This window comes from Diceros bicornis, chromosome 35 (assembly GCF_020826845.1).
Source record: "Diceros bicornis minor isolate mBicDic1 chromosome 35, mDicBic1.mat.cur, whole genome shotgun sequence".
Lineage (NCBI taxonomy): Eukaryota > Metazoa > Chordata > Mammalia > Perissodactyla > Rhinocerotidae > Diceros > Diceros bicornis.
In genome coordinates, this window is record NC_080774.1 from 31,748,309 (window position 1) to 31,761,933 (window position 13,625).

At 56.1% G+C, this 13,625-nt stretch overlaps 1 protein-coding gene across 5 annotated transcripts in view; it reads right to left on the reverse strand.

The window, feature by feature from the left end:
- Positions 1-702: 702 nt before the first annotated feature.
- Positions 703-13,625, reverse strand: part of DGCR2 (DiGeorge syndrome critical region gene 2) — a 95,423-nt gene continuing 82,500 nt past the window's right edge. For 4 of the 5 annotated variants that reach the window (XM_058532134.1, XM_058532131.1, XM_058532132.1 and 1 more), the window contains 4 exons: positions 12,053-12,256; positions 6,573-6,725; positions 5,244-5,480; positions 703-3,660 (listed from right to left, as the gene is read on the reverse strand). In XM_058532134.1, coding sequence (XP_058388117.1) covers positions 3,404-3,660; positions 5,244-5,480; positions 6,573-6,725; positions 12,053-12,256 — 851 coding nt within the window. In that variant the 3' untranslated portion in view covers positions 703-3,403. The remainder of the gene's footprint in view (positions 3,661-5,243; positions 5,481-6,572; positions 6,726-12,052; positions 12,257-13,625) is intronic. The other variant, XM_058532133.1, reaches the window with a different exon arrangement.

Genomic DNA, 13,625 nt, shown 5'->3' on the forward strand with positions numbered 1-13,625 from the left:
CAGTTCGCTCTCCTGCAAAGTGGGGCTCTGATTTCTCTGCCTCTTGGTGTGGCCAGGAGAGAAAGCGACACTGTCTGGAAAGAGCTCCGCACCTGGGCGCCAGTGTGCTCCCAAGTGTAAACACAACTGGGCCGGCGGGTTGAGGGCACCAGAGGTAGGGAGAAGAGCTCTGCACCTGGAGCCTCTCTCCAATCCCCAGAGGCCCGGGGTCTTCCCATTTTGGGGAAGGGAGGTGGCCCCTTCCCCGCAGCAGGGGGATCGGGCGCTGTCCACGGTGCTGACGGCACCCAGAGAGCTCAAGATCACCCTCTGCCCTGCAATGTGTTCAGGAACGAGGGGCCACTTCCTCAAAACTTCTATCCTGGCTGAGGGACTCACTGGTTCCTTTCCTAACCCTGACCCCTCAGCCATCCGGCTGCCGGGCTCCAACAGCCGGGCCGACAACCAGGATGGGGGGTTAGGAAGGTGAGCACAAGGACCTACCCGAGGTTGAGTCCCCAAAGTCACAAGCTGGACAATTACTGAAAGGATCATTGCTGGGGAACTGAAGGGACAGTGGGGTCTCGGAGCCCCGTGCCTGCCCTTGGCTTCCACAGATGACCCAACTCCTCCGTCCACCCATCTCTGCACCTGTGCATCAGCCCCAACTTGGCCAGAGCCTCCCACCCCAGTTTAGGTCACACCAAGGACTGACCACGCCTCTTCCAGAACACAAATTTATTTGGCATTTGGATGAAATGGTTCTCACAGCATCTTAAGAAAGGATTAGTGCCAACCCAACCAAAAATAAACCCAAACTAAAAACCCTTAGTGAAAGGAAAACATAAAGAACAGGCGTTGAGACAATGTATATATTGACTTCCACCTCCGCCAGACAGCTCAGGCCCCAAGGGAAGGGGCCCCCCAAGAGCCTGGCCTGTCCCTCCAGGGGCCCAGTGTGCATGGGGCTGGGGGGCCATCTCCCACAGGAGCACAGGAGTCTCAGCTAGGGCTGGCCTCGGGATTCTTAATTGGACCATGAAGCACAACCAGATCTTACAAAGGGCGGCGACTGGACAGAGGCTGCAGACAGCCGGGCAGACCCCAGCCCTCCCCCTGCTCCCCTCACAACCGTCCTCCAGGGGAGCTCAGCTCCTGGGGCACCAACTCCTAGAGACGCAGCGGGCAGCACACAGGCCTTCTGCACAGCCCAAGGATGTCAGAAGACTGAGCACCCTGGCGCCTAAGCTGAGCACTGTTGGACAGAACCCTGGCCAGTCCAGAAGCAGGCCCACCTTCTGCAATCCCCATGGTCTGCTTCAGGTCACCCCTCCTGCATGCCTGACTAACCCCCTTGGCAGTCCTTCAGTCCCAAAAGGAAGTTCCCCAGTCCCACACAGCACATGCCAGCTGTCCTGTCCTGTCCACACAGTGTTGAGGCCTGGGCCAGAAACACCGGGGCTGGGAGGGACCCTGAGCTGTTGGGGGCCAGGCCCCTGTGGGGCTCCATTGGGGTGATCACTCCCAAGCAGGCAACTCAGGACTCTTGCCCAGCAACAAGGCCTGCGCCTAGCGCATGCTGGAGGCACGACATGCTTCCTGCTTTGTCTTCCTCAGCCAGTGTGAGCACATGTGCCCAGGACACCGTTCTCAAAGAAGTATCAGCCCTTCGGCAAGGGGCACGCAGGCCTGCTCGGCACACAGCCCGCCTGCGTGAGGCCTGCCTCTAGCACTCTGGCTCCTGCAGGCCAAGCCCAGGGACAGGCAGTTCAATGACAAAACTCACACCTCCGGTCAGCTCTGGGGACGAAAGTCAGGTCTGTGGGGCAACTCAGGAATCTCATTCCATAATGGAAGAACAAAACAGAGTTTCAACTGGAGAGTGTGAGAACATGACCAGAACTGGACTGTGCCGCTGAGGTCTGTCACCATGAAGCACCACAGAAGCACCCACTTCACGCCAATGCTCCCCTCGCTGCATGCTGGTCTGCGAGGGTGGGCAGGGCTCCGCGCTCTCAGCTGAGGGGCAGAGGCGTGGACCCGGTCATGCCTTGGAGCTGCCCAAGATGCCACGGCTGGCCTGTGAAGGTGGGGCCCCACGTCCAAGTTCCTGTGTACCGCCACCACCTGCAAACACTTGGACATATACATACACATACAAACACACGCACACACAAAAAAGAAAAGATCCAGACAGTCAATGTAGAAAAGATATGGATGTGCTAAAAATCGCACAGAACCCGCTTAATCTCCAAACGTCAGAAATGCTAAAAGCCCTGTGTCAGGAGACAAGACCACTGCCGAGGAGCAGGCGTCAGGGTCCCTTGGTCAAAACGCCCCCGGGCAGGGCACCCAGCACCCTGTGCTGCTGAGGACGGGAAGGTGGCATGCAGCCACCGGGCACTTGGCTCCAGTGGTGGTGGTGGTGTGCAAAAAGTGGACTTTCAAGAGATAGACACAGCCCAGGACACTAATTTCAGCCACCCCTCCCCCCAGAGAAACAACCCTTTATGGCACAAATAAGGTGGGATGGGGCAGGCCAGGCCCAGGGGCAGATTCAACAGTGGCTGCCCCAGAGGGTAGCAGACAGGAGCTGGCTTTGCCCCCAAGCCCCAGTGGAGGATCCAGGGCCAGGACACTCATGCATGGACAAGGGCCTTGGCCCAGGTCCAGAGCCACCTCCTGGGGGAGCCATGCACAGTAATGCTGGGGAGAAAACTCACAGGGTGGGGCCAGGGCCTCCTGGCACAGAACTGGGCTTTGCAGAGCCCAGTTGGAAAGTTGGAGTGGAGAGTTCAACCTCCTTCAAGCTCCCCTTCCCAGGGCCTCCGGCACTAGAGCCCCAGGCCAGCCCCCGGCCTGTGGCAGGGTCATCCCCAATGTTCACAGCTGGACCTGTGGAAGGTCATCCCGAGAGCAGCCCCCGGAGCAACCTCCAAGGCCGCCTGCCCTGATGGTACTGAAAGTCCACACCCCGCGCCCAGAAGCGCCCCTTCAGAGCAGCGGCCCGTGAGGTGACTGAAGCAGCCCTGGACTTGGTGGCCAGGTGGCAGGCTCCTCTGGATGGCATGCTGCAGCCAGCAAGCCCACCAAAGCTGGGAAAGCTGAGTGTGGCTGGGCCCCCACCCAGGCCCACAGAGCCTTTTTTGTTCCCTACTTGTGAAACATGTAGTTTGAACAAACTTTGTCATTCTTCTGCCACTTAAAAAGAAAAAGACAGTGACCCAAAGCTATACGTGTTTTTGAAGCCCTCAAGGAGACCGGGTGCAGGTGCTCGCTCCTTTGGGAGGCAGCATGTTCTCCACATGCACGCCGTCAGTGAGCGTGCACAGTGCAGCTGGGTCCAGGCTCACTCAGGGGCCCCTCGAGTCTCGACAGCAAACAGGTGCTCCCTGCCCATCAGGGCCAAGGGCCAGGCTGTCCTCTACACCATGGTATTGAGGGAACTGCGGCTGTGGCGGCCACCCCCTGGCAGGGACTCTGTGGCTGGGGTGCTCCCACTCTGGGTGGGGTCGGGGGGCACGAGCAGGGCACTGCTGCTGTCGCCTGAGTCTTCCAGGTCTGCCAGAGAGGCCCCCGCGGCGGGCAGAGGCTGTTCCAGGCGCCGGGGCGAGGCACCTTCACCACCACCATCCCCTGGGCTCGGCGGGCCGGCCTCCACTGCCTCAAAGGCATCGTCATCTGCAGGAGGAGACAGAGGGTGTCAGCACGGCAGTGAGCCTGGCACGGCGGAAAAGGGTGGGCTGGACAACACCGGGGGAAAGTCCTCCTGCTGTGGGGGCCGGGGGGATGGGCTCACCCCTCACCATCCCACTGTGGTGGGCTGCCACAGCACAAGGTGCAGGGAGGCAGCCATAAGCAAACCACAGTGTCTGCTGCGGGAAGACACGCTTTGACAGAGTCGCCAGAACAAAGAGAGGGAAGGGGACACAGCCTCTCAGACTCGGTGGGGGTCGAAGCAGGGCTCAGGTGATGTCGGGGAGTTACTGGGCTCAGGGAGGACAGGTCAGCAGTGTGCGCAGCCCCCAGACCAGGAGCTGTGGCTGGAATACGGGCATGAGAATGTGGGAGACAGGGCCAGAGCCGGCAGCCCTGCAAACAAGAGGGATCTGCAGAAAGCTCTGGTCTGAGGGAGGCCTGTGGCAGCCCATTCCCTTCGGGCTGCCTGCTTGCTCCCTATCACCACCGGCTCTCTCTGAAAGCTCTCTCTGAAAGCTCTCTCTGAAAGCGTGCGGACCCAGGAGTGCCCCTCCCCTGGCCACCCCCAAGGCCCCAGCTGCCCTGCCCTGCCCTGGGGAGCATTTGCTCCCCTGCAGCCTGGTCCATGGAGGCATCTGGGACCCGTTGCCCCCAGTGGCATCCCTATCAGGAAGCTCGTTCTACCCCAGTGTCCTGACTACACATTGTGACAACCTGTGTCCTGAGTACAGGGTCAAATCCAAGTCTTTTCCACCCCTGAAGACCACACAGGAGCCGTACGAGCTGACCAAACGAACAAGCACGACCAAGAGGACAGCAGTGCTGCCCTCACAACGCCCGTTCTGCTGAGGAGTGTGGGCATGGAAGGGGCCAGCCACCCTGGGGCGGGCACTGCCCACGATCACACAGCAGGGGTGTGTGTGTGCGCACGCGTGTGCGTGTGTGTTAGAGGGCATAACGCACAGGGAGACAGGATGTGACACCCGCACTGCACGCCAGGGACAGGGACAGCCAGACAATGGGTGAGGCACCTGGCACTCCTGTGCCACACAGCCCGCAGTATCAGATGAACATCACAGAACCAGCGCTTTCCTCCCACTTCACAGAGCCGCCTCCCCACACGAGAGAATGTCATGATGGTGACATGGGCACATGTGTCTTTACAGCCCTGTAGTTGGCTCTGGGAGCGCCTGGCCCCTGCAGCTCCAGCTGGGAGGCTCTGGGCCAGCCTCGTCCCCACAACTCCCAGCTCCTGGTTTCTAGCTCTCCACAGAGCCCAGCTGAGGGTACCCCAAGGGCTTCTCCCTCACACGTGCTCTTGGGAGAAAGGCAAAGGGCAGGGTGACCACTGTCAGCGGTCGCCTGCACCTGCAATCCTGGGAAGAGCCTGCTCACCAAGTGTTTCCACCATAAAGGGAAAACCACAGAGAGAGCAGATGGCCAGAAAGAACTGGGGGTTCACAGTCCTGTGGACTGGGGAGGACCACTAGGCCTCTGGCTCCACATGCTGGATGGCTGGTGATGTGCTGCTCCTTCTCCCGGCGGGCCGGGGTTGGGGGAAGCACCTGCAGGGTCGTAGAACACGCTGTCGGGGTTGATGGAGGCCTCATAGGGTGGTGGCGGGTCATCAGGCTGGTCAATGTCCGGGTACTTGTATGCAGTGTAGGGAGGTGGAGGGTCGTGGAAGTGGAAAGTCCCGCCTTCTCCATCATCAGAAAGATGCAGCGGCGTGAGGCCTGTGCCAAACCCATCCGGGCCGTAATCAAAGCCAGGGATCCTCCGGCCAAGGTTGAAATGGTGCACTGGGCAATCAAAGCAGAAACGAGCAACAGAGCCGTGTCACTTGGAGACACGCTGCTTGGCTCCTGAGCTACCCACCCTCCTGAGGCTGGATCTGCCACCCCCAGGCCCAGGGTGCCAGACATTCTGACTGTCATGCTCCTGTGCCCAGCGCCCACCTGTAGCCCACATTCAGCACACCCACCCGAGCGCCCTGACTTTCTCTGAATCTCTGGCCCAGTCCCCCTCCTCGGATACAGTGCCTCTCTGCCCTTCACGCACATGCAGCCCATCACTAAGGCCTGCCTCTCCTGCTGCCCGGTCTCAGGTCTGCCCACTGAGCCCCAGCCCTCACCACACCCCGCCAGCTCTAATGTGTTTCTGGGTGTCTAACCCACGATGGCCTCGGAGTTCTGCTCACCCTGCAGCTCGGTAAGAACGGAAGAGGGTCTTGGGAAGAACCTTGCTGGCCCACAGTGACGTGGGGCCTTCACACCTGACCTGGGAGCCCTGGGAGGGATCGGGGCCCCTAGACGCAGCTGGCGTGGTCCTTCGTCATTCTTGCCACCTCGATTCTGAACCCTCCCCTGCCTGTCTGCACCTATCCTGCCCCTCCCCACACAGGACCAGGGAGCCCCAGCTTGCTCATTGAGACCAGGGGGGATTTCAGAAGCTCTCTCAGGGCACAGGCTACTGCAGAGAACTTGGGCTGAGGAGGTGAGCCACACTCTCTACACCGCCTAATGGCCACGGGCATCTGCTCCTTCTTTGGCAGGTCGCCTCCCGGCAGGCGGCCCACACTCACGGCCCAGGCTGTGGGAAAGGTAATATCACTGTCTGAACACACAGCAGCTGCCCTTCGCTCAGAGGGGCAGCTGGCAGTGTGGGTGCACCCCTCCCTCCACGTGTCTATGGTCTCTGATTTCAGGTCTCGAGGCCAGCTCCTCCAGTGCCCCACACCAGGAGCATGTGAGAAGGGACACCCCGGGGCACCTTCCATCCAAGTCCTCTCCTTCCTCCCTGCCCACCTCCTGCTTCCTGTGCCCCCTGCAAAGGGACACAGCCCGGGGCAGGGCCTCCACTGCAGCATCACAGGCAGGGGCTGAAGCACTCACGATTTGCTCCAATGAGGGACTCGATGCGTTCCCGGCGCCTCTGGCGCAGCCGGTGGACCATGAAAAGCAGCAGCGACAGGATGAGGAAGGAGGAGATGCAGCTAACAATCAGACGCATCCCACTGGCCATGGAGTCGAACAGGCTGTTGCCATCTGTTACAAGGAGAGGAAGGAAACTTGCCACTCTTAGCAAGGGAGGTCGTGACCCCCAGGGGCTCAGAACTACGAGGCGGCCATGGCCCTCCACCGCTAGGCCAACCATGTGGACAAGGCACACTCGCTTCCCAATTCCCTGCACTGGACAGTGCATCTATCTTGGGATAGATGGCAGAAAGAAACAGCTCAAAAGCAAGAATACTGTGACATCAAAGGAGAGAAGCAAATCATGGGCCAGGAAAAATGTTTCAGTAAGACAGCCCTGTCAGGTGCCCTCCTGGTGTCACGGGGGCCTCGTCTCCTCGGATACAGAGAATGCCTGGCCTCCCCCTGGCTCATCTGTGTTGGGTGACCAGGAGCCTTCCTTCAGGAGCTGCAGGCCTTGAACTGCTGCTGTGTGCAAACGCCCACGACTGTCGGTGAGCAAGGAAGACATCTTCTGTCCAGGATCAGCATTTCTAAGAAAGTAAGCAAGAGCAGTGCTCTACGTGCCCAGGGAGGGCACAGCTACGCTCTGCAGAGGCCACACGCCCTTCCCCAGGTGCTGAGCACACTCCTTCCTGCTCAACAGGCCGTTTCTGAGTGTTGGCGAGACAAGCTGAGGACAAAATGTCAACGGCCCTGTCCTCACTGAGCTTACACACATAAGAGAGACTGACGATAGCACCGTACATGTGTCTAAATGATGAGAAGCACCAGAACACAACGGGGCTGGACAAAGGGATCAAAGGCAAAAGGGATGCGTGTCCCATCAGGCAGCCGTGGGCAGGGCCGAGGGCAAGGGAAACAGTGGATGGTGGCTGGGGCTGGGTCTCTGAGCTCTAGTCTCAGGTGATGTGTTGGGAAGCCACTGGAGATCTGGGGCAGGAGTACCGCCTCCCGAGGGGCTCTGGCTCGGGCTGCACCACGTGGAGAATGGGCTGCAGGGGAAGGAGTGTGGGAGTGTCGGAGAGCCAGTGAGGAGGCACCTGCAGCCTCTAGGGGAGGGAATGACCTGGACGGGGTGGTGACAGAGGGAGAAGTGACAGCATGGGGTCCATTTTGGACTCAGATTTACATGCTTCACTGATGGCCTGGGGGTGGTCAGGACCCGCTGGGCTGCTGCGTGGAGTGGCTGCAGTCTCCAGCAACCACTGGGGAAGGATGGCCAGCCCAGGTCTCATTCACAAATGAGGCCCCACCACAGCTGTGAGGGAGTCTGGTGGCCTCAGTCCTTAACCACAGTTAAGGACAGACTGCACACAGCCTCGCCCTGACACCAGTCCTGGGCACACATGGGAAGACGAGCACTCAGAAACATGCGTGCTGACCTCCAGCCACGGCATGCAGCGCCAGGCCCCACAGACACCACAGCCCGGCCACAGCTCTGCTGGCGTGTGTGGGGGAAGGGGCCACGGAGTCGCCCACTCCTCCCATCCAGGGGGGCACGTGCCTCCCTCCATCTTCCTCAGGGGTCCCATGCCCCGCCCTGTCCTCCCACCATCCCTATCGCTGGGGTGTGAGCCCTGGAAGCCACAACAGGGGCTCAACGGGAGGTGCTGAACAGGACAGTGCATCTGGGCACGGCATCTAGTACCTCCCTGATTTCTTACCACCACCTGACAAGGGAGGAACTGAGGCTCAGCAGGCTGTGTGACTGGTCTGGGTTTAGACCTAGGTTCCAGCCTTCCAGGGGTGCTCCCAGAGTGCTCTGCTTCTCCCCCGCACCCAGCAGTGCTCGCATGTGGAGGCCAGGTCGCCTGATCAGGGGAAGAGGGTGAGGACAGTCTCCACTGGACCCCCCGAGTCCCTGTTTACAGCCTCCACCCTCCCCTCGGGTCCCCGTCAGTGGCTGTTCTAATTCTCGACCTCCCCACCCATACTTCCCACCAACCCTCTCGGTTGGTGGGGAGCCCGGGGGTATCGGAGCACGTGCCCAGTGCTGCCAAATGCTCGACTGTGGCACTCATGATCTCGCAGGACGGAGAGCAAGGACACACGTGGAGCAAGTCCTCACACAAGGCCTGAGGTGCCGCTGACCCGCCTGCCCCACTCCTCTCTACCCCGGGCCACAGTCTTGCCCGAGCAAGGATGGACAGGTTGAGGCCACGTCCCTGCTGTTGGCCAGCTCTGTGGTGGAGCCCCTAGTGTTCTGCAGCAGCTCCAGCAGGGGGCTGGAGTCTGGCCTGCACCTGGACATGTCGAGGTAGAGGCAGTGGGGTCCCAGGGCTCAGGCAGCAGCTCTGAGCTGGGTGGTGGCCTCACTCTCCAACCCTCCTAAGTCACGGGCAACACGTCCCTTCTGCCTAAGCTCGCTGGGGGGCACAGCTCTGTTATGGACCCCTGTGCCCGCCCACCACACACTACAGAACAGGCACTGTGATCTACACTAAGGGGTCTCACCCGGGGAAACTCTGCACCCCACCCCGGGGGACATTCGACAATGTCTGGAGACACTTTTGGTCATCATCAACCACTCAGGAGGTAGAGGTGCTACTGGCATCTAGTGGGTAGAGGACAAGGATGCTGCTGAACATCCTGCCTCGCACAAGATAGCCCCACGACACAGTACCTGGCCCAAACAGTCAACAGTGCCAAGGTGGAGACCCCTGCCCTGCCCTGGAACACATTGGGGCCTCTTAGGTGCTTGCTGAGGGTGGGACAGAGATGATGGCCGTGGGATGAGGTGTGAAAGAAGAGAACTTGCATTGGCCCACGATGTGCTGACATTTCCACATGCGTTAACCCAGATGAGATGGGCCACTCGCACCAAGTCACAGAATAATGGAACCAGGAGGTGGTCCTGGGAATACCTGTCTCTACAGACCCAGGGGGGAGGCGGGGAGGCTTCAGTGGGGAGGAGTGACCTGTAGCCCTTGGAAGCAGGAGGACTCTCTGTGGGCAGAAGGGTGAAGGACTGTCAACTCCTACCTCTGTGACAGCCACAGGGGCAGGTCCTTACTTGCCAGCCCCGAGGAGACACTTCACAGCCAACATGGGTTCCACGTGAGAGAGGCTGGGCTCCCAGGCCCTCCTGCCGCTCCTACTGGCCCAGCCTGCTCCACACCGGCCATGCAGATGGCTGGAGCTCACTCTTGTCCTCCTCCCACAGGGCCAGAAAGCTTCCGCAAAACTGGTATTTACTGCTGACAACACTTGGGAAGAAAACATGCGGAAAGGATACATCCTCTCACCAATCAGCCACTGTTTTGATGCCTCTGATTCTCTTCCAGTCTCAAGAGAACATTTTGTCCCTGTCTGTGAGAGGAAGCCCATCAGCTCAGGGGGCCGCCGATGTGTCTGTTAATTGGTGGCCAGCTCAGAGATCCCGGGCGGAGGGCACCTAAAGCAGCAGCCCCTTTGCAATGACTAACTCTTAATCAGTTCTAAAATAAACCCAAGGACATGGTCAAGGTCCCTGACTGTCCCTCCATGGCAGTTACCGGGAGGAAGCATCTCCTAGAACCAAGACACCTGTAGTCAGACACAAAGAAGTGAGCAGTGTCCCAGGAGCCAGAGGCCAGCCCAGGAGTCCCAGGGGACCCACGTCACGGCTGGTCCCTCCATGGGGCTCTGGACTATACCAGACAGGGCTGGGTTTTGTCTTTCAGGCTGCGGGTTCCTAGTTATAGACAGAGAACACATCCTGCTGGGGTAGATGCTGTTGGAACCGAAGGTACCCTGAAGTCTACCTGGCCTGACCCTTGGTCTGATGCCCGAGCCTCCCCAGGTGGCTACCCAGCCTGTGCATGAAGAGCTCCAGTGACAAGGAGCTCCCCATTTCACTGAGCTTGGTTACATGGAAACGGTCTAAAAATCTCCATTGGAGACAGCAAGTGGAGCAGAAGCTCAGCAGGAACTGGAGGCCGATGCCCTAGACCCCAACGTGGGCTCTGCTACTGGCTGCTGCACAGCTGGCACTTCACCTCACCTCTTGGAGCCTCTTGACCCCAGGCTGCCCCAGAGCACCAGTGCAGGATGGGAGCAGAGAGCTGCGGTGGCTCCACATCTCGCCTGGCGCTTAGAGTTTTCAGCCATGTTATTTTAGCCTTTATATTAGGTGTGGCACCTCAAGTGGATTCAATCTGTTTTCTTAATGACCACTGTTGCATATCTCTTCAGGTGCTTGGCTGCCATCATGTATCTCCTTTGGTAAAATGTCATTTTAAATCTTCTGCCCGTTTTTTTATAGGGTGGTTTCTTTCTTATTATTGAGTTTTTAGAGTTCTTTTTTTTTTTTTTAAAGATTTTTTATTTATTTATTTACTTTTCCCCCCAAAGCCCCAGTAGATAGTTGTATGTCATAGCTGCACATCCCTCTAGTTGCTGTATGTGGGATGCGGCCTCAGCATGGCCGGAGAAGCGGTGCGTCAGTGCGCGCCCGGGATCCGAACCTGGGCCGCCAGTAGCGGAGCGCATGCACTTAACCGCTAAGCCATGGGGCTGGCCCTAATTTAATTTTTCTTTTGTGGATCACGCTTTTGACGTCATATCTAAAAATGTTGCCTATCCCAAGGTCACAAAGATTTTTCTCCTGTTTTCTTTTTTCTTTGAAAAGACTTTATTTATTTAGAGCATAGGTTTTCTTCTAGAAGTTCTGTAATTTAAGGTTTTACAGTTAGGTCTATGACCACACTGAGTTAATTTTTATATAAAGTAGGACGTGTAGTGTACGGTTCATATTTTTTTGCATGTGGATGTCCAATTGTTCCAGCACCATTTGTTGAAAGAGTATCCTTTCTCCACTGATCTGCCTTTGTACCTTTGCCAAATATCAGGTGACCATGTAAGTGTGGGACTATTTCTAGACTCTATTCTCTTCCACTGATCTATGTGTCTATTTTTTTGCTAATACCACACTATTTTGATTACTCTGACTGTATAGTAAGTTTTAAATCAGGTAGTATGAATCCTCCAACTCTGTTCTTTTTAAAAAGTATTTTGGCTATTCTAATTCCTTTGCCTTTCCATAGAAATTTTAGAATCAGCTTGTCAACGTCTACAAAAAAGTCCGCTGGAATTTTGGTTGAGACTGCATTGAACCTACAGACAATTTGCAGAGAATTAACCTCCTAATGATATTGAGTCTTCTGATCCATGAACATGGTATATCTCTCCTTTTATTTATGCCTTTGATTTCTTTCATCAGAGTTTTACGGTTTGTAACATACAGGTTGAACACATTTTTATAAGGCTTATACCTAAGTATTTCATGCTTTTTGGTGCTATAGTAAATGATACGTTTCTTAAAATTTTCAATTTCCACCTGTTTATAGGTTGTATATATAAATACAATGGATTGCACCAAACAGGGAAGCTGACTTGTGACCCACCATCAGTCTCACCTGGGTCCAGGCACATGAACTTGCAGCACTCTTTGGGGTCCTTGCGGTATTGCTGGCAGCCCTGGGGCCGCTCGCAGAGGGCAGCCACACACATCTCAGGCTCCCCTCCATGGCAGGTGCAGCTCAGGCATGGGTCATCCCCTTTGGGGGTGAAGTAGAACCCCTCATCCACCACGTTGTCCTTGATGTCAACACATGTCTGACCTGCAACAGGCACACACATGCACATACCTATGTGTTACCAGCAGAAGCCCTGACTCTCCCCACCTGGGCCTGGCACAGGAGTTGGTAAGACTGTGCCTGAGAGCCCTCCCAGTAATGGAATGCTGTGGGTCTGCACCATGCCCACAAGGAGCGGCTGTCCAAGAGAAGTCACTACAACATACTGTTAGGAAAAAGCACACCCGGCTAGGGCAAACCTAGCCACGAACCTGGACCGCTAGGCCAGAGGTGAGTGCCAGATTCCAGGGAAAGTCCATAGGAAAGTGTTTGCTTTTAAGTTGCCTAAGACGTTTACTTATGAGATTTCCTCAATTGTAAGATGCAGCTGCCATGCATATTAACCATTTAAAAATCAGAATGTGTCTTGAATAAGTCTCTCCAGAAGCTACTGGTTCTGCTTGGGAAGATGATCCACTGGATCTGAGACACATACCACAAACTCTGTGCAGAGCTGACCTGGGACTAGAGGAAGAGGAGTGACCATGGCCAGGGACAGGAGGGAGCTGAAAACTCAGAGCCTTAAGTTGGTAGGCAGACATGACAGATGCCGCGGGGAAGGGACGAGGAACGAGGCAGGGGCAGGTCTTTGAAGGGATATGTGCTCAGTGAAAGGCAAAAGGACACGAGAAGGAAGTTTTCCCAGTCTCTAAATGCAGTAGGGATGTCTAGAAAATCTCTTCAGAAATTCCACAGCCATGGGTCTGTGCCTCACTTAAGACTGGAGTAAAATCTATGCAACTCATGTGGTCAGGAACTTGCAGGGCAAGAAAGTCACATAAAATTATCCTCTGCTAGAACAGAGAGGAAAAAAAATGAAGAAAAATGAACAGAGTCCTCAGAGAAATGCAGGGCACCATTAAGCACACCAACATACATGAAGTGTGAGTACCAAAAAAAGTGTGAGACAAAGGAAGAAGCAGAAAAAATATCTGAATTCATGGGTGAAAACTTTCCAAATTCACTGAAAAACAAAAACCTACACATCTAGGAAGCTCAACAGACTCCAAGTAGGAAAAAATCAAAGAGACCCACAAACAGACAGATTACAGTAAAAATGCTGAAAGTCAAAGACAAAGTGGAAATCTTAAAAATAGCAAGAAAAAAATGACTTGTTACTTACAAGGGAACCCCAATAAGATTAACAGCTGACTTCTCAGCAGAACAACAGAAGCCAGAAGGCAGTGGAATAACATATTCAAAATGCTCAAAGAAAAAACTGTCAACCAAGAATCCTACATCCAGCAAAGCTACCTTTCAAAAAATGAAGGCAAATAAAGACTTTCCCAGATAAACAAAAACTGAGAGAATTTGTTGCTTTCAGACTCGCCTTACAAGGAATACCAAAGGAAGT